The sequence below is a fragment of the Aureobasidium namibiae genome (genome assembly GCF_000721765.1).
Source record: "Aureobasidium namibiae CBS 147.97 unplaced genomic scaffold scaffold_8, whole genome shotgun sequence".
Classification (NCBI taxonomy): domain Eukaryota; kingdom Fungi; phylum Ascomycota; class Dothideomycetes; order Dothideales; family Saccotheciaceae; genus Aureobasidium; species Aureobasidium namibiae.
The window spans coordinates 402,344-425,319 of record NW_013581201.1 but is presented as its reverse complement, the minus strand read 5'-3'; the positions used below and the strand labels follow the sequence as shown (position 1 = coordinate 425,319).

At 51.3% G+C, this 22,976-nt stretch overlaps 8 protein-coding genes across 8 annotated transcripts; 7 read left to right on the top strand and 1 right to left on the bottom strand.

Annotated features, from left to right (window-relative positions):
* Window positions 1-417: 417 nt before the first annotated feature.
* Window positions 418-1,396, top strand: M436DRAFT_46951 (arad-like aldolase/epimerase; the record flags this gene model as incomplete). The annotated part of the gene is made up of 3 exons (XM_013572143.1): window positions 418-519; window positions 571-734; window positions 799-1,396. The coding sequence occupies 3 exons, from the start codon at window positions 418-420 to the stop codon at window positions 1,394-1,396; spliced, it is 864 nt and encodes a 287-aa protein (XP_013427597.1).
* An 876-nt stretch (window positions 1,397-2,272) lies between these two features.
* Window positions 2,273-4,038, top strand: M436DRAFT_15880 (uncharacterized protein; the record flags this gene model as incomplete). The annotated part of the gene is made up of 4 exons (XM_013571905.1): window positions 2,273-2,307; window positions 2,382-2,549; window positions 2,628-3,799; window positions 3,863-4,038. Coding segments are annotated over 4 exons (1,551 nt in total), but the record flags the coding sequence as incomplete, so codon positions are not given.
* A 1,362-nt stretch (window positions 4,039-5,400) lies between these two features.
* On the top strand, window positions 5,401-8,979 carry M436DRAFT_46110 (uncharacterized protein; the record flags this gene model as incomplete). The annotated part of the gene is made up of 7 exons (XM_013571981.1): window positions 5,401-7,341; window positions 7,395-7,538; window positions 7,587-8,094; window positions 8,153-8,179; window positions 8,240-8,410; window positions 8,456-8,524; window positions 8,573-8,979. The coding sequence occupies 7 exons, from the start codon at window positions 5,401-5,403 to the stop codon at window positions 8,977-8,979; spliced, it is 3,267 nt and encodes a 1,088-aa protein (XP_013427435.1).
* A 4,681-nt stretch (window positions 8,980-13,660) lies between these two features.
* M436DRAFT_72650 (family A G protein-coupled receptor-like protein) lies at window positions 13,661-14,672 on the top strand (the record flags this gene model as incomplete). Its single annotated transcript, XM_013572241.1, has 3 exons — window positions 13,661-14,007; window positions 14,060-14,205; window positions 14,263-14,672. 3 exons carry the CDS (start codon window positions 13,661-13,663, stop codon window positions 14,670-14,672), a joined length of 903 nt encoding a protein of 300 aa, XP_013427695.1.
* Window positions 14,673-15,280: 608 nt separating this feature from the next.
* M436DRAFT_63644 (uncharacterized protein) lies at window positions 15,281-15,783 on the top strand (the record flags this gene model as incomplete). The annotated part of the gene is made up of 3 exons (XM_013572177.1): window positions 15,281-15,374; window positions 15,439-15,498; window positions 15,596-15,783. The coding sequence occupies 3 exons, from the start codon at window positions 15,281-15,283 to the stop codon at window positions 15,781-15,783; spliced, it is 342 nt and encodes a 113-aa protein (XP_013427631.1).
* Window positions 15,784-16,421: 638 nt separating this feature from the next.
* On the top strand, window positions 16,422-18,189 carry M436DRAFT_46407 (Sodium/hydrogen exchanger; the record flags this gene model as incomplete). The annotated part of the gene is made up of 3 exons (XM_013572047.1): window positions 16,422-16,665; window positions 16,719-17,572; window positions 17,626-18,189. 3 exons carry the CDS (start codon window positions 16,422-16,424, stop codon window positions 18,187-18,189), a joined length of 1,662 nt encoding a protein of 553 aa, XP_013427501.1.
* Window positions 18,190-18,859: 670 nt separating this feature from the next.
* M436DRAFT_63642 (uncharacterized protein) lies at window positions 18,860-19,432 on the bottom strand (the record flags this gene model as incomplete). Its single annotated transcript, XM_013572176.1, has 2 exons — window positions 18,860-19,378; window positions 19,427-19,432. 2 exons carry the CDS (start codon window positions 19,430-19,432, stop codon window positions 18,860-18,862), a joined length of 525 nt encoding a protein of 174 aa, XP_013427630.1.
* A 1,733-nt stretch (window positions 19,433-21,165) lies between these two features.
* On the top strand, window positions 21,166-21,411 carry M436DRAFT_10866 (uncharacterized protein; the record flags this gene model as incomplete). Its single annotated transcript, XM_013571889.1, has 1 exon — window positions 21,166-21,411. A coding segment is annotated over one exon (246 nt), but the record flags the coding sequence as incomplete, so codon positions are not given.
* Window positions 21,412-22,976: the final 1,565 nt, after the last annotated feature.

Sequence of the window (22,976 nt, the reverse complement as noted above, 5' to 3'; positions counted from 1 at the left end):
TTGCATGCAATCCAAATTCGTCGTATCGGCCTTCGTCAGGGCTATGTCGATGTTTTCAAAGTCCATAGAGCGAATTTCCTGGATTTTCCGATGCATCAACAAGACTCCATCGCGTAGCATGATCAGCCAACAAGCTCACGTCTGCTGCAGCTTGAAATAGATCCAGGAGCGTTCGACAGAAACTGGTGATGGTGATGGTGATGGTGGTGACAAGTCACGTTGATCTGCAAGACGTAGATTACCCCGCCTCTCCCCATGAACGAATCGGGCAACTATCGCGAAACGAAACCGACAGGCCGACAGCCGAACCTACCTCCTCAAACTTGCTCGAGGTCAGCAGGGATACAAAAGAAGCTACTTGCTCTCTTTCGTTTACCTTGATACTCACCACGTCTCATACCAATACTTACACAATAAATGGCACCCCACGCAGATTCAGACAAACCCGATGTCGTAGCTCCAAACGAGCCGGGATTAGATGAGCCCTCCGCAGCCCTGCAAGTTGGCAAATTCCCCAAAGTGAGCCTCTACATGTCGGTAGATTGCTTGATATGCTGACGCTTAAACGAGCCACCAAAATTCGCTGACAAGTACGAAGAACGTGAATATCTCAAGGGTCGTCTTGCCGCAGCTTTCAGGATCTTTGGAAAGTTTGGCTTCGATGAGGGAGTGGCTGGTCACATCACTCTTCGCGATCCTGTGGATCCAGAGACCTTTTGGGTCAACCCATTCGGGTAAGCAAATATCATCATCTTGTCGTTGCAGTTCACCCTGCTAACGCAACTCGCCGGTCAATAGAGTTGCATTCTCGCTGATCAACAAGTCTGACCTGATCCACGTCAACGAAGAAGGCGATATCATCGGGGGTGGCGAGACCAGGCTTCTCAACACAGCAGCATTCATGATTCACAGCGCCATCCACAAAGCAAGGCCTGATGTTATGGCTGCTGCACACAGCCACAGTATCTATGGCAGATCCTTCTGCACGTTGGGCAGGACGCTGGACACTATTACACAGGACGCATGCTCATTCCATGGAGATCACGTCCTGTATGAGTCGTTCAACGGCATTGTTCTTGCAGCTGAGGAAGGTGAGAACATTGCCAAATGCCTCGGCAACAAGAAGGCGGCGTTGCTGCAGAACCACGGCCTGTTGACAGTCGGCAAGACGGTGGAAGAGACGGTTTTCTGGTTTGTGTCTCTCGAGAAGTGTTGTCAGGCACAGCTGCTAGCAGACGCGGCAGCAGGAGGTCGAGGAGGTGAGACCAAGAAGATCGACGAAGAGGATGCGGTGTACACGTTCAAGGCGATTGGGTCTCCTATGGCAGGATACTTCAGTGCCAAGCCGCTTTTCGATGTGATCCACAAGGAGACAGGAGGTGACTATCTTCAGTGAGGTAGGGGTTCATGTATGTTTCGGACAGCCAAGCACAAGACATCGTTGTATCAAATTTCGGGTGCTTCACTCAGCCGGCGTGCACGCAAGTGACCAGGGATGGTTGCTATCAGCCGAAGCGGTTACCCGGGTGGTTTCTGGGCCGAAGAGCCGTAGGAATTGACAATTGAAACCGAAGTCGTGAGACCGGCGGAGCATTTCAACGCGAGCTAAGCAGCCGGTACGTAAGGAGTTTCGCGTCTCAGATGATTGGTCTTTGGTTGAGAGGGATTTTCAAAAGGCGCGAAGCGGGAAATAGGAGGGCGAAGTGACTTGACGTGCAGCTGCTGCAAAGAGAGCTGACGGCATGGCAAGGCTAGACAATGTCATATGCCGATGATTGAAACAAGCAGTCGTAGGTCTCAAGTAGCAAGCAGATACATTCATAGGGTCGAAACTTTCAGGAATGAACTTTGTAGTGATATTTCAGGCGAGTTTCTCACGGTGGCTATCCCCGGCGGAGATTGGTCGCAGGGGAATTGTGACGACGTTTGTGGGGCAAGAGCGCGGCGGGCAGGTGCAGTCGGATGGACAGGGCATGTTTCGCTTGTGTCAGTTGCCGATTGCTTGTCAACGAGGGAAAGTCTAGCGCCTTGATGTTCTGTTTCGCTCGAGCTATACCACTTCCTCCACTCGTCCTTGTTCGACATCTGTTGTGATCAGAACTTCGACATCGACGACATCATCACACCGCAGCTTGACAGCCAACACCGTCATTGTAGCTGCTACTTAGGCCATCCAAGACGCTCTCCCACGCACTCCAGCCACGAGAGCAAACAGTGGATGCAGTAGCTAGGTGGCTATCAAACATCACCCGGTTGCTCTCTCGCTCGAACCATGGCAAAGGCACCAGCAGTCGTGATAGTCGTCAGGTAGGCCCGATTCCCTCCATCATGTTTCAGGCTTATGTCGGAGACATTTCAGATGACTGATTGCCGTCCCACAGACATGGTGCTCGACTAGACGCTGCCGACCAATCATGGCATCTAACATCGCCCACTCCTTATGATCCTCCGCTCACCTATGGCGGTTGGATCCAGTCGAGAGCACTTGGTTTGCGCATTGCCAGTCTCCTCCACGAACGGGAGAGGGGCTCCGCCTCGTCAGGCACCTCGTCCCCAGCTGCTCCGCCTACAGATCCTGGCCTCGGCATCAAGGACTTTGCCTTTTCTGAAGCCAATATACCAGCCAGGTCAGCTTCCACATCACGCACGAAGCGCAGAAAGCACAAAGTCGTCATCCATTCGTCGCCCTTCCAGAGATGCGTCCAGACGGGTATTGGCATTAGCGCCGGCCTCACTCAATACCAGGGCTTGCCAGCCAACGCCCGAAAGAGTAGCGATGCCCGCCTCAAGACACTGAGCCAGCTCCGTGGCTCCCCTAGCCTGCGACCTCGGGACGCCTCGGCCTCTCCCCAGCTACGTCCTGTGCCTGAGCATGAATCCGAGTCGCGAGACTATTTGCGAAGCTCGCTCAAAGAGAAGGACTCGACACCACATAGCCGTGCCACTCTTCGTGTGGATGCCTTTCTGGGCGAATGGTTGTCACCCGATTACTTTGAGATGATCACGCCGCCTCCAGAGAGCACCTTGATGGTCACGGCTGCGAAGGCCGAGCTTCTTCGTCAGGCCGATAAGATCGAGACCTATACGCCATCATCTCCAGCCGTGTCAGGAGGCAACCTCTGGGGAACGCCTCAGACTGGTCGTCAGCACTCGAGCTCGGTCAGCAATGTGCCTTCTCCTTTGTCGCACGAGACCAATGGTCCTCTCGAAAACTGGCAGGTCTTCTCACGCGATATGCCCTCGAGAGATCGCACAAACAGCCTAGGGACCAACAAGCAACCTGAGCACTTCAGACCCGCTGATCCATCCAATCTGTCCCACAAGCACGACGACTCGTCTGGCTACAGCCCGCCTACCCCAACCTATGCCATCTCCCCTGGCGATCCTATCCCCCGCGGCTATGTTGCCCACGCTCGTGATCAGTGTGCCAAGGTTGACTACAAGTGGGACAGCATGCGCGAACCACAATCTTGGGGCGACGGTGGTCGTTTTGGCGAGGAATGGAGTCAGATGCACAAGAGATTCCGTCATGGCATATCTAGTATGGTTGACTGGTATGCCACAACTCGGTCCGAGTCGAAACAGCCTACCCACACCCATCACGAAGTTGTACCCGAAGATGATGACGACGAAGAACTTGTCGTAGTGTTGGTCACGCATGGAGCCGGCTGCAATGCTTTGATTGGCGCCCTCACTAACCAACCTGTACTACTCGATGTCGGCATGGCCTCCCTCACCATGGCCGTACGTAAAGGTGACACATCTACTTCACCATCTGCAGGCGAGCATGGGTCGCCTAGTGATTCATCAGCTCTGGGCAACTCGCCTGCTCTTACCCCTGCCGATGCTGCGAACCGTCCAGTACCTCGTCGGCAGAGCTCTATCGACTCCGGTCTGTCTTCATACTACGAGATGAAGATTATTGCATCATCAGAGCATCTTCGTCCTGGTGTCGATCCTACCAGAACATCCGCACCCATGGTGTCCTCTCCTGTCCTTTCTGCTTCGCAAACCGTGCCCCAATCACGCAGTCGCCGTTTCGGCTCTGCCAGCTCGCATGCATCAGCAGGCGCTCCTGTCGATGCGAACTGGAACTTGCCAGAGCCAAGAGCTAGAATCAACAGCTCGCTTGGTAGTATGCGGCGCCCGTCACGACCGGTCATCACCCCTGTTGTAAGCAGTCCTGTTCTCCCTTCTGCTGTCAGAAATGATTCGCCTACTGGCCTGTGGAACTCCATAAGTGGCAAAGATGTCGACTCTCCCAACTTCCTCAATACACTAGCCCGCTCCAACTCATTGGCCGCACGCTTGTCAACGCCGAAGGCCGCCACTCCGGAGCGTTCGGTTTCACCAAGGGCTAACTCGAGATCCACGCCAGCGGAAGTGGAGCTGGACGCGGAAGGGGGCGCCCTCAAAGAAGAAGCAAAGTCGGATGTTCCTGCACTGCCAACCGTAGATGAAACTCCACCACCGAAGTTGGCTCGCTCATTGAGCCAGAAAGGTCTCTGGGGCAGCGCTCCAAATGGCGCTTTTCCTCGTGAAGCGGGAATCCCAAAGAGACGTTGGACCGTGGTACAAGATTGATCTGACCATGGAATTCCCTTATGGTCTACGAACGCTGGCGTTTCGACCATGACATGTAGAAACGATGATACCCATAAAAACAAGGCGTATATGTATAGGGCTGTGGTGTGTGCAGACACATGGCAGGTCGGTCATTGTGTAACGATGATGACGATAATAACAATTTCTCTCACACAAATGGCTACACCATTATCACGGGACAGTGCGGACTCCAAAGTTTCAAAACCCAACACCCATGACCTAAACATAAATCAATAACGTGCGTATCAAACACTACAGATGGTTGGTTGATCAAGATAGTTGTGGTGATAGATTGTGGCAGGGTCGTGTGTTCAGTGAGATGAAGTTGGCGCTTTCACAACTCGGCCGAGGGCATCGCGCAGCCGAAAAACGCTATTTACACAGGTGTCGTAATTAGCTTTGAGCGGTGCTAGTTGCCCGAATTGTTGCTGTACGGAAAGAACAGCACGAAGGATGCTGAAGCTTTCTACACAATTGGATGGCCTTGTTGTGGATGGGAGGGAACTCCATTGAGCAAGACATCGGTAGATTGCTCCTCGGGAGTCGGGATAGACATGCGCAACTCGAATACTGTAGGAAGAGCGCGGCAACGTTCGAGACCTTCAACGCCGCGATTGCCGGTTTGGCTGAAGGCTGCTTCTTTTTCCCTCACTCTTGTGTCGCACGCGTGCGTCGCAAGGACTCATCCTGTCTGTGAGGACGGATTGCACTCTGGCGCATACTATAGGAGACGACAGGCGTTACCAAGCTGCAGAAAGAACAATGTACTGAGCACTCGAAACATCGCACTACGTCATGTTACCTGAGGCTCTGCCTGATGAGCTGCCCCCGGAGCTCGACCTTCTGGTGCAACTAGCCGTAGACGACAACCGCCCGACTGTCGTCTTGGACACATCCGCGCCGCATTCGATCTGCCTATACCAAAACCCTGCTTTCCAGCATGCTCTGGCTCGAATTCCCTCCAACACGCTCCAAGACTGGCTCTTTACGGAATTGAACACTCGATGCACGACAGAAGCTACGCCGACCACTGAATTTGCGCAGAGGCAATGGGTCAAGAAAAAGCTTGGAACTAGATACGCTGTGATATATTGCAAGCAGGAGTCATCCGCGCTACCCCTTTCTGGTAGTGGTGAAGATGGTTCTCTGGACAGTTTGGTACATGACTGGATACGATTTCCCGACCAAGTCCCCACTACACCTTGGATACGCTACTTGCTAGACTATGACTGGAGTAAAACTGCCATAGGCGCCGCCTGTGGTTCAGATATGCGTCAATGGCCCCCACAGCTGAACGAAATACTACTTGCCTTCATGCACTGCCCTCGACCAAGGATCATCTACTGGGGGCCTGACCTGATCCAGTTCTACAATGAGTCTGCCGTGAAACTATGGCGAGCCAAACATCCTGCTGCGCTGGGCAACAAGATAACCGACGTCTGGGACCAAGGAGTAATGGACCTCACTGCTGATTTGATACGGAGCAGTTGGGAAGAAGGTCAATCTGTCCATAACAAGGAAGTGAGATTGCCGCTCGATCGCGACGGCTTTCTCGAAGAATCCTATTTCGATTGGTTCTTGATTCCCTTCACTGGCCCAGACGGCCGCTGGATCTGCTCGGTGAACTGCTTTAACGAAGTGACCTCTGCCGTCGTTCGGAAGAACAGGGATGAGGTCTTGTTTAAGCTGCTTGAAAAGACCACGCACGCTGCAGACCTTCCTGGCCTCTGGCTTGAGTTCTCCGGCATTCTGGACGAAGAGGCTGACGATGTAGCTTATTCGCTACTGTACAAAGTGTACGAGGACACTGCAGCCTCCGATGACAAGAAACATTACAAGCTCCACGGTTCGTCAGGCTTGCGCTCACATACAGACTTCGAAAAGCCCTCGGAGGAGCTGATCGAAGTGTTTGAGCTGGCCGAAGGTGGTGAAAACGTCATTGCAATGGAGGGAGATACCTTTCTGCCGGAGCTCGGCGTTACTATGTCTGACGTTGGCACGGTCACTTCGGCCTTCGTCTTCACCATATTCGATGTAGAAGGCTCGGTTCAAGGCTCGGTGGTCATAGGCATAAACCCTCAAAGGCGCGCAGACGACGACATGAGACGGTTCATATATTCGCTGAGCGAAATGCTTCTCAAGGCAGTCATTGTACTGCAGTCTCCTCCTGAACAACGCAAACTGCTGCAAGCAGATGATAGTCTCGGCTATCGTATCAAGCTCGAGAAGCTTACCAGACAACTGAGTGTTGCAACCCTGAAGAACGAGAAGAACCAGGAAACTTTCAGCCGCATGGCAGAAAATGCCCCGATTGGCATGTTTCTTTACAAGGGAGACGGCACACCAATTTATTTGAACGACTTTTTCCTTGAACTATTGGGTGAGACGAGAGAGGACTTTTATGAGAAGGCCAAGTCAGGGTATGCTTGGCGTGACTGTATCCATCCTGATGATCAAGAGTTCAGCGAGCAAGCTTGGCAAGAGGTTACAGAGTCACGCGAAGTCAAAGTGTTTCAATTTCGAGTCAGAGCAGGCACAGAGCATTCACCTACCCGCGCTCGTTGGCTCGAAGTTGTGTGCTTCCCGCAACGAGACGAGAATGATGTCTTGGTGACATTCCAAGGATACCTGACTAATATCACTGCAAAGAAGCTGACGGAAGCTCTTACCACCGAGAGAATGAATGCAGCGATCGAGACAAAGCGAAAGGCACAGAACTTTATAGACATGATCTCAGTGAGTTCTACAAAGCTTGTCTCAACGATTTTTATCCACTGACAGCAAAACAGCATGAGATGAGAAACCCGTTGAGCAGCATCATACAGCTGACAGAATCTGTCATCTCCTTGCCGGCAGATGCATCACAAAGAGAAGCATTCGACACAGTGTCTGATGCAGCTCACACGATCAATATCTGCGCTCTGCACATGAAGGTAGAGCATTCTTAACTTAATTGTTTGCTATCGACTGACGTGATCAAGGTAATTATTGACGAAGTACTTGACTTCTCCAAACTGGACTCGAACCTTCTAGTGCTGGCTCCGGAGAGAACACGACCTCTGGAGGTGATCGAGAAAGCAGTCAAAATGTTTGAAGCCGAATTGAAGAGCGCCGACATCCAGACCGAAATCGAGGAATTGCCAAGTGAGTGCTCTGTGGCAGATGTGCTGTGTGATCCTAGCAGGTTGTTGCAGATCATAATCAACCTCATCACAAACGCATTGAAGTTCACTCGCAATTCAGACACTCGTCGCATTACTTTGGCCTATGCACCATTCTCAGCACCACCATCAGCTCAAGATTGTGGTGTGACCTTTATCAGACCGCGCAAAAAGAATCATGATGAGACCGAGACTGTTTCAGCAATGCTGGCTGCTGATGACTCGGAAGACAGCGCTGACGACATCTATTTGATGTTTAGCGTTACGGACACTGGTTGTGGACTTACACTAGAAGAGTCGCAACTCCTGTTCCAACGATTCGCTCAAGGTAAGTCTCGCATGTCCGAATCAAGATGATCGAGCAAAAAGCTGATAGATGTCCAAAGCCCCCAAAACTTACAAGCAGTATGGAGGTGTGTACAGAGCTCAATATCAAGCAAAGCATTCTCAATGACTGACAAGACATACCTCAGGTTCGGGCCTTGGCCTGTTTATCAGCCGCGAGCTCGTGGAACTCCAGAAGGGCCAAATTGGATTGCGTAGTGAGCCTGCAGTCGGTAGCCGTTTCGCTTTTTACATTCAGGCTCGACGTGCCGTGCGAATGAGTCGCTCTGGCTCTGTGGCTTCTGTCGAGTCCGCGATCAGTGTTAAGAACATTCCTCAGTCCGTGGGTGGATCATTCGACACAGTCAAAGTTCTTGAAAAGATCGACATGGTACCACGGCCGCAGACTCTGATCAAAGACATGCACGTTTTGCGTATGTTCATCCGAAGCGCTACCAGTGAAAGTCACTAACAACTCACAGTCGTCGAGGACAACGTGATCAATGCTAAAGTCATGTCGAATCAATTACGCAAATTGGGCTGCAATGTTAATGTAGCAGAAAATGGTCTGGAAGCTCTCAACTACCTGGCCACGACCACATATCAGTCCGGTGCCGGGGAAGGTGCGCCACTGAGCATGATCCTGCTCGATATCGAGATGCCAATCATGGATGGCTTGACCTGTATACGACGCATTCGTGCACTCGAACTTTCTGGAGAGATCTCTGGTCACGTTCCCGTGATTGCGATCACAGCGAACGCTCGTAATGAACAGATCGCTGCTGCAATCGAGGCGGGAATGGACTCTGTGGTTACGAAGCCTTTCACGATAAAGAATCTTGTGCCGCAGATGGAAGCATTGGTAGACATGTGGTCATCTTGTGAATGAGGTCCTATGGCCGGTAGCACGATGGATCCTTCGCTAGTCATCAGCCCGGTTCCTGGGCCGGTCAATCATCGACGCTGTCTTCACACGCCTACGAATTGTCTCAACAACTCATGCGGAGACGGTTTGAGCCTCGGGCTTTCAGCCTTTCCAATGTTAGATGCGAAGCTGACAGGATTCATGCATGCATGTACAGCAACATCCCCCACAAAGTCGACCCGGCCTGGACTTCGCAAGGATATGCGCGGGACGCCGGCGCTTGCGAGCATGAAGCAGAATATTTTTGCCCACAGAGCCTATACATGTTACAGAGGCTGAAAGACTGCATGATGCATATAGATGCGCCAGCCAATATGCTTGCGAAAACACGGCTCGTTCGCAGATCGATGCCGTCTTGAGAAAGCTGGACTGCACCAGGCTCTATGCCCAGGAGCCGCCAACCCATATAGCCACCGACTTCCCACTGTCACCTATGAAAATACGTCTTGGAAAGCAATCATGGTTCCTAATATCCTATTGTACTTCCTTGGTGTAAGAATCGCTTCTGCACTGCAAGTGCCTCGACAAGTGACCACCTCTTACACGAACACTTCGGCCCCTGTCAGTGTACCGATTTCAACTACCCCTGGTCCTTTTTGCTGTCAGCTATATGCTCCAGCGGTTGGCTTGCATCTTTGGTACAGCGGACCTGATCCCAAAGTTCTTGACGAAGTCCTTGTAACGGAGTTCATACGTTACAACAGTACGTTCTCACCAATCGTGACTACAAGATAGCCAGTCGAAGCGTTATCACTTCCCAAGCACATATTGCGTCGAGTCGCCGACCCATATGCGTGTTCGCCTATAGCTACACGATCGCTGAACATGGAAATGCTGACCACATAATTGCATTAGACACAATCGTGCCAGCCTCAACGACCACTACATTTCCCACCGATAGACTATACCCAGGGATTTACCTTGCGAATCAGGACGGATATGCTCCCATCCCAGGGTTTCCCACCGACATCAATGGTCCAGTCGATTTCGGCGCGTACGATGCGACTTTGGTAGAGATCGCGACCGACACAGTCTACACGGACAACTTGACTACGTCGTGAGTATTACATGGCCTTCGCACTACTTATCAATTAATGGTAGTACAGCACAATTGCGTCGACTCCGTACATGGAATTCGCATCCTTTTACGCCTTTTCCGGCCACGTCAACAGTGCTGGAACATGTATGGGTACTAATAAATTTGACCCGCGCCAAACATACGTGGTCTCCTCTGTGGCTCAAGATTGGTTTTCGACTGCCTCCAGGTATCCATTCATACCCAACACTCCTTCCTTCTCCGACAGCGTGGCCCACACGAGCTTCTGGGTCTACGACTATGCGAGCTTCGATATCGATTACGATAGTCAAGTGTCGTCTCAGACAAGCACGTGGAACCGAAAAGTCGTCGGAACTGAGATTGACAATGTCTTGTTTGCCTGGCTGACGAAGCAGTCTGCTGTTCTGTCTGCGGTTCCAAAGATCATGAGCTGCTCACCGGTATCTGCTGCCGGAGCGCCTCAGTTACATGTCCGTGTATCGTTCCTAACGACTTCATCTGCTGTCACCAGCACGACAAACGCTGTTTACTCCAACACGGCAGCTGCCAAGACGGCCGCGCCTGCCAGTAAGACACCAGCCGTCATCACAAGTACGAATACGCGGCCTTTCAACGTGCTGCAGCCTAGTACGGTAGATGACTTATCTAATAATCCCCTGAACGAGCCTACACGGCCATCTGTGAGTCAGAAAACAGCTGCATCATCAGTGCTCCGTCCTGACCAACCTGGGATTCAGCCCACTGTGCGTACTACGAATGAAGGGGGCGGTGTATCAAGTGGCCAGACAGCATCGTCCAACACAGCAAGCGTCCTCGTTGATAGCCCTCCTGCCCAGGCATCCGCTACTCCAGATGCGACTGCACCTTCGGACAAGCCTCCAGGAAATCCTACCCAGCAGCCTGCTACAAACCAAGAATCAGACAACCCCCCAATCGCGCCGTCTGACAACTCTGGAAGCCAGTCTACTCGTTCGACTGCGAATGAGGCAGGTGCGTCGCCAGCGGTCTCTTCACAAGGCGATGTAGATACAGATACGGAAATCACCCAGACAAGTGAACCAGTTGTCGTTGTGATTGGCAGTGTAACCGCAACAGCACTTTCTACAAATATCGTTCCTATCGAGAGTACTACCCTTGACACAGGAGGACATGTGGTAGTGGTTCCCGAAAGTACCCGATATACGCAGGCATTTGGTACCACAGAAGCCTCTTCAAGTCAGATTCTCTCCAATGGACAAACAATGCAAGAGTCAACTGCTGCCATGTCTACTGCACACACTGTGCCAGTGGTCGGCTTTTCGTCCGAGCCTATATCATCCGGGGCATATGCCATAGCGGGTCAAATACTCAACCCCGGCGGTTCTGCTATCGAGATCTCTGGAACAACCTATTCTCTACAGGTTACGGGTGGTGTTGTAGTCAACGGAAACATAGTTTCCATCTCGACAGTGGCACATCAAACACCAACACCACCCGTGCCTGTTGTTATTGGCGAGATTACGGCCACATCTCTAGCTTCAGACAAGTATCTTGTGGCAGATCAAACTCTCAGTCGTGGAGGTAGTGCTATCGAAATTTCCGGGACCACATACTCTCTACCGCCATCCGCGAATAATGCCATCGTCAATGGACAAGCAGCACCTATCCCTATTGTTCAGGGATCTCCACAGTCACCAGCAACCGTAGTTATAGGCGGTGTTACAGCAAAGCCAGAATCTTCCGGTGCATACTATCTGATTGCAGACCAAACACTAGGTCCAGGAGGCTCGGCTCTTGAAATCTCAGGAGTAACATACTCTTTGCCAACTTCCGGCGCGAACATCGTGATCAACGGAGCGACTTCTGTCGTCGCACCGGCAGACACTCATAGAATTTCTGCTGTGGTGTTCGGTAGTGCGACAGCGGTGCCACTACTAGCTGGAGGCTACGTTGTGGGAAGTCAAATTCTCAGTCCTGGTGGCTCCGCTATACAGATCTCGGGGACTGTATATTCTCTTCCAGCTTCCTCCAGGAGCTCGGTCGTCGTTGACGGAAAGACAACCGCGATCGAGGCGATTACCGCTACCGATGACGCCCTGATCACACTCGGATCGCAGGTCTATACCGCAGTAGCTGCGTCCATTACACCACTCGTGATTGCTTCGCAGACACTGGTTCCAGGCGGTAGTGATATCACAGTAAGCGGTACAGTCTTTAGTCTACCGTCAGATGCTACAGGCAGCATTGTTATCAATGGTCAAACGACTGCATTTGCGACATACATTGCTGGGGGTGTTGGACTGTCTATTGGCTCTCAGCAGTTGTCGTTCACACCTCTGAGCTCTGGCATCGTCATAGCATCGCAGACCTTGTATCCCGGCGGTCCGGCCATTACTGTCCAGAGTGAGACACTCAGCGTTCCTTCTGATGGAACTGCAGTGGTGATTCAGTCGGGAACAAGTACGAGCACCGAAGGGCTTGGTGCATACATATGGCAGGGCATTGCACCTTCGGATCCGAACTCAAATTCTGATTCGAATCTCACCTCCAGCACTACAGTGCTGTCGAGGACTTCTGGTGGTGTTACGTCGACACAGGCGGCAGCTTCAAAGGAGACTGGAAGCGCGTCTTCGGCTCATACTTTCACGTCTGATGCAGGTGGTCAGCAGCCTGCATCGAGTTACAAGCCTGTCACGATAGCTCTGGTGGTTTGCTTATGTGCGATCATCTTCTTGTGATCATTATAGAGAAGGATAGTACTGCTAATGTTGAGATGATCAAAGATGTGAATGTAGCACAAGAAGCAATAATTGAGATATTTTCGAACATTCAAGACTATTGAACTGCACAATTAGGAGCCCTGGTCGTGACTTCCAGACCCAGATGATAGGGCCAAGACTTGAGGTGCGGAACAAGCTTCAGATCGGACCTTGGTCCGGCAGTGGAGCTCGAGGAAGGTGGACTCACCGGCTCATGTTTCCGTCATCTTCTCGTCCTTTTCTCCACAGACGTACTACACTTGCTGCTTTCCATCCCGCGGGATACTTCAACATGCTTTTGACGGTGTGGCTGTTTGGTTTATGGTTGTGTCCCAGGTCCCGGAGAGGGCGCCGCCGCTATGAATGTCTTCAACGATCACGATGCTAGTTCCGCATGCTGGTACCGGCATTGTGGGCATGCAAGTATGGGGAAGTGTGAGCTCTCCATGATCTTCCCGATTGCGAGTCACCAGACCGATCGTTCGAATGATTGATCTTTTCATTCAGTGGTCTGGTAGTGCCTGCAGAGTATCTCCATATGCGCATCTTTTAGACGATTCGGGCCCTGCTGTAAGCTGAAGAGTGACTGGGGTAGGAGACGAAAAGCCTATGGAACTAGCGAAGATCATGGGCCTCCTGCCGTTGATCGCATCAGCTCTGACGCGACCATGACTCCCTTGGATGTACCTTCGATGTCGTGTCCGGAGTTCCGTTCCTAGATGGAATATCACAAGCCGCTGACGAGTCCGTTCATCACGACCGGCCTCGATTGGTATAAGATAGTGGTGTTGTTCGAGATGGCTTCCTCTTGCAACTATCTCAATCCGTCGACATCCTCATACGTACAACCATGAATTGGCTTGAGAGACGAAACGACGCCATCCAGGTGAACCCAAACACGCAGAACAATAAGCATGTCGACATTGCCATCACTGTTCGCGGCTCCGACTTTTACTTTGCCATCTGCGCTATTATGGGATTTGTTGCTTTGGGCACGATCGCCGCATCTGCTATGAAACCTCGTACAGATCGTATATTCTTCTACATCACGGCTGCTATCAACATGACTGCTTGTATTGCTTACTTTACTATGGGCTCCAACCTTGGCTGGACACCCATTGATGTCGAGTTTCAGAGAACGTGGCCCAAGGTTGCGGGTGTCAACCGCGAGATCTTCTATGCTCGCTATGTCGATTGGTAAGTTTTTGGGTCTAGGGATCCAGAGGGACAACCACTTATATGGTGCTAGGTTCGTCACTACACCACTGCTTCTGATGGATCTTCTCCTTACTGCTGGACTACCTTGGCCTACCATTCTCTACACCATCTTCCTCGACGAAGTCATGATCGTTACTGGTCTCATTGGTGCTCTTGTCAAAAGTCGATACAAGTGGGGTGAGACTTAACTCCCTTGCATTGTCACATAAACACACACTGATGTTGCACCAACAGGCTTCTGGACATTCGGCACCATCGCCATGTTCGGCATCTTCTGGAACCTTGCCATCGAAGGCCGCAAACACGCCAAACACCTCGGATCAGACGTCTCTCGCACATACACCATCTGCGGTTGTCTGACCTTGTTCATCTGGCTGTGCTACCCCATCTGTTGGGGAGTCTCTGAAGGTGCCAATATCATTCCTCCCGACTCTGAAGCTGTGTTCTATGGCGTCTTGGATTTTTTGGCCAAACCTGTGTTTTCCATTGCGCTGATTGTTGGGCATTGGAACATCAATCCTGGAAGAATGGGACTGAAGTTGCGGGATTATGATGAAGAGCCCAGTTACTTTGGTCCTAAGAATGGGGCTGAAGCTGCTAAAGAACGTGGGCATGCTGATGGTGCTGTAGATGGAGTCGTCTAGGCTGGGCGCTAGATGCGATGGATGCTCGTGAGAGACTTGCTTCTAATCCATACGATGATCCAAGTCTGTCGAGATCAGAGGGAGTTGATGATCAGACATGCCTATAGTTGACAAGACATGGCATGATGGTTTTAATGATTAGATACACTGTGTAGCAAGCAACAGCTAATACTGGGAGAATGAATACAATAACCTGACACATGCAACTAAAGCCAGTCCTCCCATGAAATCAGACGCTCTGCCAAAAACAATGTCCTACGAAAAAGAGAGGTTGCAGATAATGACGTACATGGGATGTAACGAAAACATACTTTTTGTTCAAACCAGCCTTTTTCCCGACTTGCTGATCACCTTGCTGGTGCCTCGGTTCTTCCAAAGCATCATAGGGAACAGTAACAGACCCTATGACCCAGAGGAAAATCTGAAATCGTTTCGAGATTTCGCATTAGCCACACGATCACCAACAAGAAATCCTTACACAAATATACAACATACCATTCGCAAGATTTCCTGTAAGCCAAACACTGTATAGTGCTACGGATACCACACATACAAACCGTCACAGCCGTTCAACACGCAAGAGACGCTCCTCCAACCACAGCGCAGCCATGACGTCTAGCGAAAGAAGCAGTGAAGAGCAGCAACCGATTGTAGCGCCGCCGCATCGTGTGTCCATCGGACGTGGAGGAAGAGGAAATATGAGTGCGTCGCCCGTCTACTAATCACGCATGTCATCTCTGTGCCAATGTACTGACAAAGCCACCAGTCGGACCAGAAGAGATCAAGTATGAGTTGAAGAAAGCTTCGAGTTCTGACGAGTATGATGGTATGTTGCCACGGCCCTCGGTGCTTCCACTTCTTTTTGCGACATCTGCAGAAGAAATTGTTCCACCAGTCGGCTAAGTAGCTGATGGTTTGAACAGCACTGGCCGAACATAATCACCGCAGATCAAGCAGTAGTTGGTCCTTACATTCCAGCAGCAGTCAAGGGACGTCCAAAACAGAATCTCTCAAGGACTTCTTTAGACGAGGCAGTCAGAGCAAACGGAAGAGTACGAGTCAAGATGAAATTGCGGAAGGCGAGGAAGGAGATGGAGAACTGAAAGCGTGAATTGGAAAGTGCATTATGTAACTGGACGAAGGAGTTTGATGGAAGTTTAGCGATATAGAGAGGGTGTCGGGAGCAGCATTGGAGTCTTTGAAGGAGTTCCGGGCGGACTTGATACTTGCTGGATATCCTCTGCTTGATTTGCTTTGGGATTGGCTAAATTGAGATGACTCGAATTGTACGGGTCGTGTACCTTGAGGCTCTGAGCGCCCAGCAATGCTATTGATCAGATATTCCCCTACTGGAGTGTTGATCAGATGGAAGGCAACAACATCGAAGTCAGGGCTACTCTCCGTTGCAAGTTTCGCGGGAATTCGAAAGCTGATTCCTCGGCTTGGTCTGGTCCAAAGATTTCTGCATTTTTACTTACTAAACTGAAGTTTTGAGGTTTGGGTCTGCGGAAATCGGCTTTCGAATTCCCACGAAACTTGCAGCGGAGAATAGCCCTGACTTCGATGTTGTTGCCAAGTGCGTGATGCCGCGCTGGGCGCAGCATTCATCCCCCTCTACCTAATTACCTCTTTCGTTAGGAAACATTTCTTCTCTCGAATGCTACAAAGCCTCGCCGGGGTACGAATTGATGCGTAGAAACTTGGTCACATCCACAATCTTTTGTGCGTCCAGTCTCGCGGTTCTCCAAAATGGCTTTAGCTGCTCTTCCCTATCACGAACCCGGCATCGTAACGATACTGATCCAAGCCTCATTCTTGATCATTCTTAACGGCATCAACTGGGTGCTCGATAATGCCATATACTGCGGTCTCGTAGGTCAGATATTGATCGGAGTGGCATGGGGCACTCCAGGTGCAAACTGGCTGTCGCAAGAAGTACAAGATACAGTTATGCAGTTGGGTTATCTTGGGTTGATCCTTATTGTATATGAAGGTATGTAAATCCCGAGTTTTGAGAATATATATGGCTGATAATCTTTGCTAAAGGCGGTCTGTCAACCTCGTTCGGATCTCTGTGGTCAAATATCTATCTATCCGGACTCGTGGCACTCATTGGCATTACCTTACCCATTGGCATCTCCTATGTCTTGATGGAATTGCTAGGAGCAACCCCCGTTCAAGCTTTTGCTGCTGGAGCCGCATTGTGTTCAACTTCTCTGGGCACCACATTCACGATCCTTAGCACAAGTGGACTGGAGAAGAGCAGACTTGGCGTCATTCTGTCCAGTGCTGCAATGCTAGATGATGTGGCTGGACTTGTCATGGTTCAAGTAATATCGAACCTTGGCGGTTCTGCTGACTCGTTCAGTGCTGTGACGGTCATCAGGCCTGTCTTTGTTTCGATCGCGTTTGCTGTCGTTGTGCCTGCTTTCTGCTGGGCTGTGGTGAAACCAATCACCAAATATGTCTTTAGCGGACCGACAACGGCAGAGAAGGAAAAATCGAAAGTGCGTGGATGGATCTGTACGCCTGTTTCGGCCTTCGCAGCCCACACGTTGATTCTCCTGGGTCTGGTGACAGGATCGACTTATGCTGGAACTTCCAACCTCTTTGCAGCTTATATTGCTGGAGCTGTTGTGAACTGGTGGGATGCTCTGGTGAGCACGACACTGCAAGAACAACGCCCAGCGCCTGTGACGGAGAAGAGTGTACGTAAAGGGCAGAAGGCATCTACTTCCTCTGGAGGACAAATGACAACACCAAGCCCCCCAACGTCTGATGCCTCGACTTCTCTGACAGATCAGCCTGTTTCAACGACACACGAGAAGTTGAGAGGCGCAGTCATCTATGAGCACATGTGCGCGCCAGCCATGAATTCGATTCTGAAGCCCTTCTTCTTCGTAAGTACCACATTCGCCATCGTCGAAACTCTGGGCACTAATAAACGTCCCAGACGTCAATTGGCTTTTCCATACCCATCACTCAAATGTTCCGCGGCGCCATCGTTTGGCGCGGAATCGTCTATACTATCCTCATGATCTTCGGCAAGTTAGCCTGCGGCATCGTACTCGTCCGCTTCACAAGCACGTCCGCCAAAGTCCAACTACCGGAAGGTCAACAAAGCACCGAGACAGCTGCATCCAATGAGACCCCAGACAGCCAGACTGGTGAACAGGCGCCCTCTGCAAACTCGAAGCGCAAGCGACAAGCGCCTCGCAAGTTGCCCAAACCACAATCACTGTACCCCTCTCTGATGCTAGGAAGCGCCATGGTAGCGCGAGGCGAAATTGGTTTTCTTATCTCGTCGCTGGCAGAAAGCAACGGTGTCTTCGGTACAGTAGAAGGCGGAGGAAGTTCCGACATTTTTCTCGTAGCTACCTGGGCCATTCTGCTCTGCACAATCATCGGTCCAGTAAGTATCGGTGCGATGGTAAACCGAGTCAAGAAACTTCAGAAGGCTAGAGCGGCCGATACAACGAAACCCGATCCATTGGGCGGATGGGGAGTCGAGAGTTAGTGATTGCCGTTGTTGGTGGATAAACAATGATGTTATTTTTTCAACCGGTGTGACATGATTTGCTTCTGCTTCGAGGAATTTACGCGTTGGTTGTAAGGTTGGAAAGAAGGTTAGGTGGTTGCTTATCGCAACGGTGATAGCGTGGGGAGGCGCTGGCATGGCGTCGAGGAAATGAGCTGAAAGACTGCAAGGCTGATGAGATCGATAGCTTTTGTTCTTGTTCAGCTTCGGCAGTATAAAAAAACTCGGAATTGCTTAAGAGCTGCTGAGCTAGATGGTCTGAACTTGTTGTCGTAATCGTATTTCATTGTTGACGGTTGCCGTATACCGAAGAAGCAGGGTGGTGCACATCTATCTACCTAGATTGGCGAGATGAGATTGAGACGAAGTCATGACCTTGGTCCAGCATGGCGTCAGGTCGAGCTTATCACGTCCTGTTGACCTTAAGACGATGGGACGTCCTCTTGCTTGTGCAATTCGATGCCTTCTACCCCACGTTCCCTTCTCCGTCTTGACCAACCCCGGTGGCGCAGGCCTTCTCTTGCAGCACTTAGCATACGAGCCGAATATTGCTGGGCAGTTGAACGACCACGTTTGAGACTCGGCCTGCTCTGGGCGCGAGCTACCTTTTCGATCTATTGTCATCTGGTGTATGTTGGTAGTGTGTCGCTCAGCCCTTGATCTCGACAGGCTTGTAGTCCAAATTCTGACCTTCAGCCTCTGGGAAGCCTAGAATGTCGGATACCGTGTCTCTGATGAAGTTTTGCTCGTCGATGGTGAAGCGGGTTTCGACGTCTTCGATCATTGCGGCGAGGTGGGTTCGTCTGTAGGGGCGTTGGTTGGCGAGGATCAAGTACTCGGACTTTGTGAGCTGGACTCGTGGTCCCAGAGTCTGTATCAGCTTGTTGAGATACTGCGAGTCGTTGTCGTATCGAGGGTTGTTCAGGAGTGGGCGATCCTTGTCGAGGAGGTATTCTTCATGCTGGCAGGTATGAGTGTGGGAGTTCCAAGCGGCTGTTGGGGAATCGAGTACCTTCTGTAAAGACTTGATGAAGTTGGCGGGTCTGTGTGTATTAGGACGGCCCTCTTCTTTCGACTGCTCCTTCTCGGCCTTGATCTGAGTGCGCTTGTTGCGGATGAATTTCAGGACGTCATAGTCGTCGAGGACTTCGGTACCAGCGTCAAGAATCTTGGGAGAGTCAGCCTTTGCGTACTAGAAGAACTCTGGACAAGTTACCTTCATGTTGGGCAGTTGCGACCGGCGAATGTGACTCGTAGCGTGGGAAGGGTCGATCGACCGGCGATAAATTCTGGACCTCCTTCACATGTGATACCTGGTGCGTATCTTATCTGATCATCTGCCATCGAGATCAGCTTCACCGCCTTCGGGTGCAGTGGAGAGAACGACAGCGGCTTTGGGGGAGGCGCGGGACGAAACCAAGATTTTGGCTCGTCATGGTGCATGGCGTTTGCACGTTGCGCAGCAACAGCAGCTGATTATCCAGCTTCACCTAGCAACCAGCGCCAGACTCCAACCCCATGTAAGCAGAGGCCTCATTAGAAGGCCTCAAGCCCGTCCGCATTTCATTCCTGTATACTCCTCCTCCCCTGCTGCCTGTAGATATCATCTATCTGCAGAAATCAATCTACATCTCCTTCGCGAGATAAACTCCTCCAAACCACCCTCCTCCAAACGCCGTTAGGCCCATATATCAAACCACCAAGCTTCGCTCTAGTGCGACGCGCCTGATCAGACTCTAAGACACTCTCCGCCCGGCGGACGCGGCTTGCACTGCGTGAGGTATGGGTGGATTGCTTTTTCCAACTGTATAACCTGCACACGCTGATACAATGCCTTTCACAGATCCGGAATACCGAGATATTAACTTATCCTCGACCAATTCGACAACTAACCCCATCCGGACTCAATCTTTCACCACCAATATGCTGTCAACTCACAACCAAACCTCGAGCATCCAACGACGACGTCAACAACACCGAAGACAGAACTCGCTCGAGGTTCCGATGATCAACACACACATGTCTGCCCAGTCAAGACAACGTCCATCTGGCCACCGCCGTGGACTGAGTATCGACCAGGGCATGACTCTCCTATCACGCCAGGAGCTAAGTATGCAAACTAACCAACAACGACCATCATCACAGCATTCCGTGCAAGAAACGCAGCAGCACAGACCTTACCAGCCGGGACTATATCACATGGACCCTAACCAGCAGCACTTTTTCAGACCAGCCTTCCTGGAACAGGACATTGCTTCGGCCGAGCAAGCAAAACAAGCAATCCTGAACCTCGAACAACATATCCAGACCGTCTACCGCACATACGGTTATGTTCCTCAGACACCACTCTCTCAACCACAACCTCAGATGCCCACCACTCCTATCATCGTTGCCACACGGCCGACCACTCCTTGCTCAAACTACCAGCCATCCATGTCTGGCCATCCTGAAGGACCTCTTCTTGACGTCTCGCCTATGCCGAACTCAGTTGCAGTATCACCTATGCACCCTGGAATGTCGCAAATGCCAGTGCAGTATGCCAACGTCCCCGTCGTCCAGGTCCAGGAGCCCTACCAAGACAACCACTCCGTTTACGCAGAGTCTTTCGCTGGTGACTACGCATGCACACCGTCGTACACCTCGTCGATGGCCGACCCCAGCTCACCCATGCGTTCCCCGATGGAAGCCAAGTTCAACCCCCTTCCTACTGTTTACGAAGCTCTCTCGCCTGTGCCCAGCCACGCCACCTACGCTCACGATTCAATGATGCTTTCTGGCGAAGCCACTCCCAACATGAGCTATTACACAGAGTCCCCTCAGAGATCGGCAGTGTCTCCTCGTGAGGCTATGTTGCAGACTCTGGACATCGATGCTAGCATCGAGGACACTGGTATCTCGCCTCAGGATGTTCAGCAATTCATCAGCCCCCAGGACCATTGCGATGGCAAGTGGACCTGTCTCTTCGATGGATGCAACAAGAAGTTCGGCCGCAAGGAGAACATCCGTGCCCACGTCCAAACCCATCTTGGCGATCGCCAATTTAAGTGCAATCACTGCGGCAAGTGCTTCGTCAGACAACACGACCTGAAGCGTCATGCAAAAATCCACAGTGGTGACAAGCCTCACAAGTGCCCCTGCGGCAACGGCTTTGCCAGACAAGATGCTCTCACGCGCCATCGCCAACGTGGAGTTTGCGATGGTGCTCTACCCGGCTTCGAGCGTTCTCAAGTCAGACGCGGTCGTCCTCGCAAGAACCACTATGACATCTCTGAACGTCTCGAGAGAGCTGCTCACCAGAGAGAGATCAACTCACGCAGAAATTCCGAATTCACCGCATACGCAAGCTCTTCGATCAGCGAGGCCAGCTACCCTAACACACCTGCCGCCAATGTTGGTGATGACTACGACGACGAAGACTTTGCCAACTACCAACAGCAAGAAGGCAAGTTCAACGTCGAAGAGCTGTCCCGCTACACACCTCCCACATCGCCATTCTCAACCGGCAATGCCTCACCAAAGAAGGAGTACAAGTACACCGCCACCGATCTCAATTCATTACCCACCGCAGATGTCAAGGCAGCCCCTTCATCGCCACCTCAGCTCCCCCACAGTCCGCCACCAAGCTCGCAATGCCCGAGTCAACCCTTTGGCTCCAGCGACAACACCTTCAGCTTCTCGGCAGTGGACTGCAAACCCGTCATCATTGAAGAGAATGAGTGTCTGTCCCCTGCAGCCACTTCTTCAACCCACAGCGTCCACGAACAAGATGACTTCTCACCGAATGCAACTCACGCTGTCGAGAGCGCTTTCATGGGCTCAGAGGACATTCTCGAGTTTACTCCTAGCATGTATGGCGGTCCTGGCGACTCGCTGTTCAATGCTAGCTTGGACGCATGGCTCGAGAGTCACTAAAGAGAAAGTAAACGACAACTTAACGACGATGGGTACAGCACTTGTGTATGACAGGGAGGACGGGCAAAGGTACATGACTATTATTGACGATCAGAGCATTTTGGATGGAACATGAACACAGGACATTTATGTGCAAAAGATGATATGGAGCAAGGGAAACAATTGGGGTTTACGATTGAGAACAGGAGCGAGCTCTTCTGGCATGTATCTTGTGCTTTAGATGGTGTTTTTACAGGTGTTTTTTACTTCTTTTCGCGAGCGAACAGAGCAGGAACGATGCAGCAACAGCAGCAGTTTTGTCTTTTTCTCTTCTTCTTCTTCTTCTTCTTTCACTCTTTTTCTTCCATTTTGAGACAGCGGATGTTAGATACACTCCAGCAACAATCACAAGATATTTACCTGCCAACAGACCTTCCAAAATCGTTATCTCTCATACCAGTGAAAACATCAGGTGAGAGCCGTTCTCGCCTACCTTTTCGATCTGACGATGGTCTATTGACCCATGATTTGCACTACCAGGCACCCGAGCGCGATCGTTTGCTCAATCGCAAGAACGAGTCCCGTAGAGGGAATACGACCTAGACTGCCGGTGCTGGCCAGAAAGTGGTCACTGTGTCAACGCAAAACCCAAAACAACACGCGGGACAGCTAAACCCTTTTTCCTATCCACTCGGGTGGATTTGACTTGCGGGTCAGGAATGCAAGGGACGGAGAGCAGAGACGAAGCAGAGTGAGCAGTCACACAAAACACGACAGATTCACCCACATGCCCTTGTTTGATCTGCAATGCGATGTGTGTGTATGTACTGTGTGCCGTGTGCCGTGTGCTGTGTGCTGTGTGCTGTGTGCCTGAT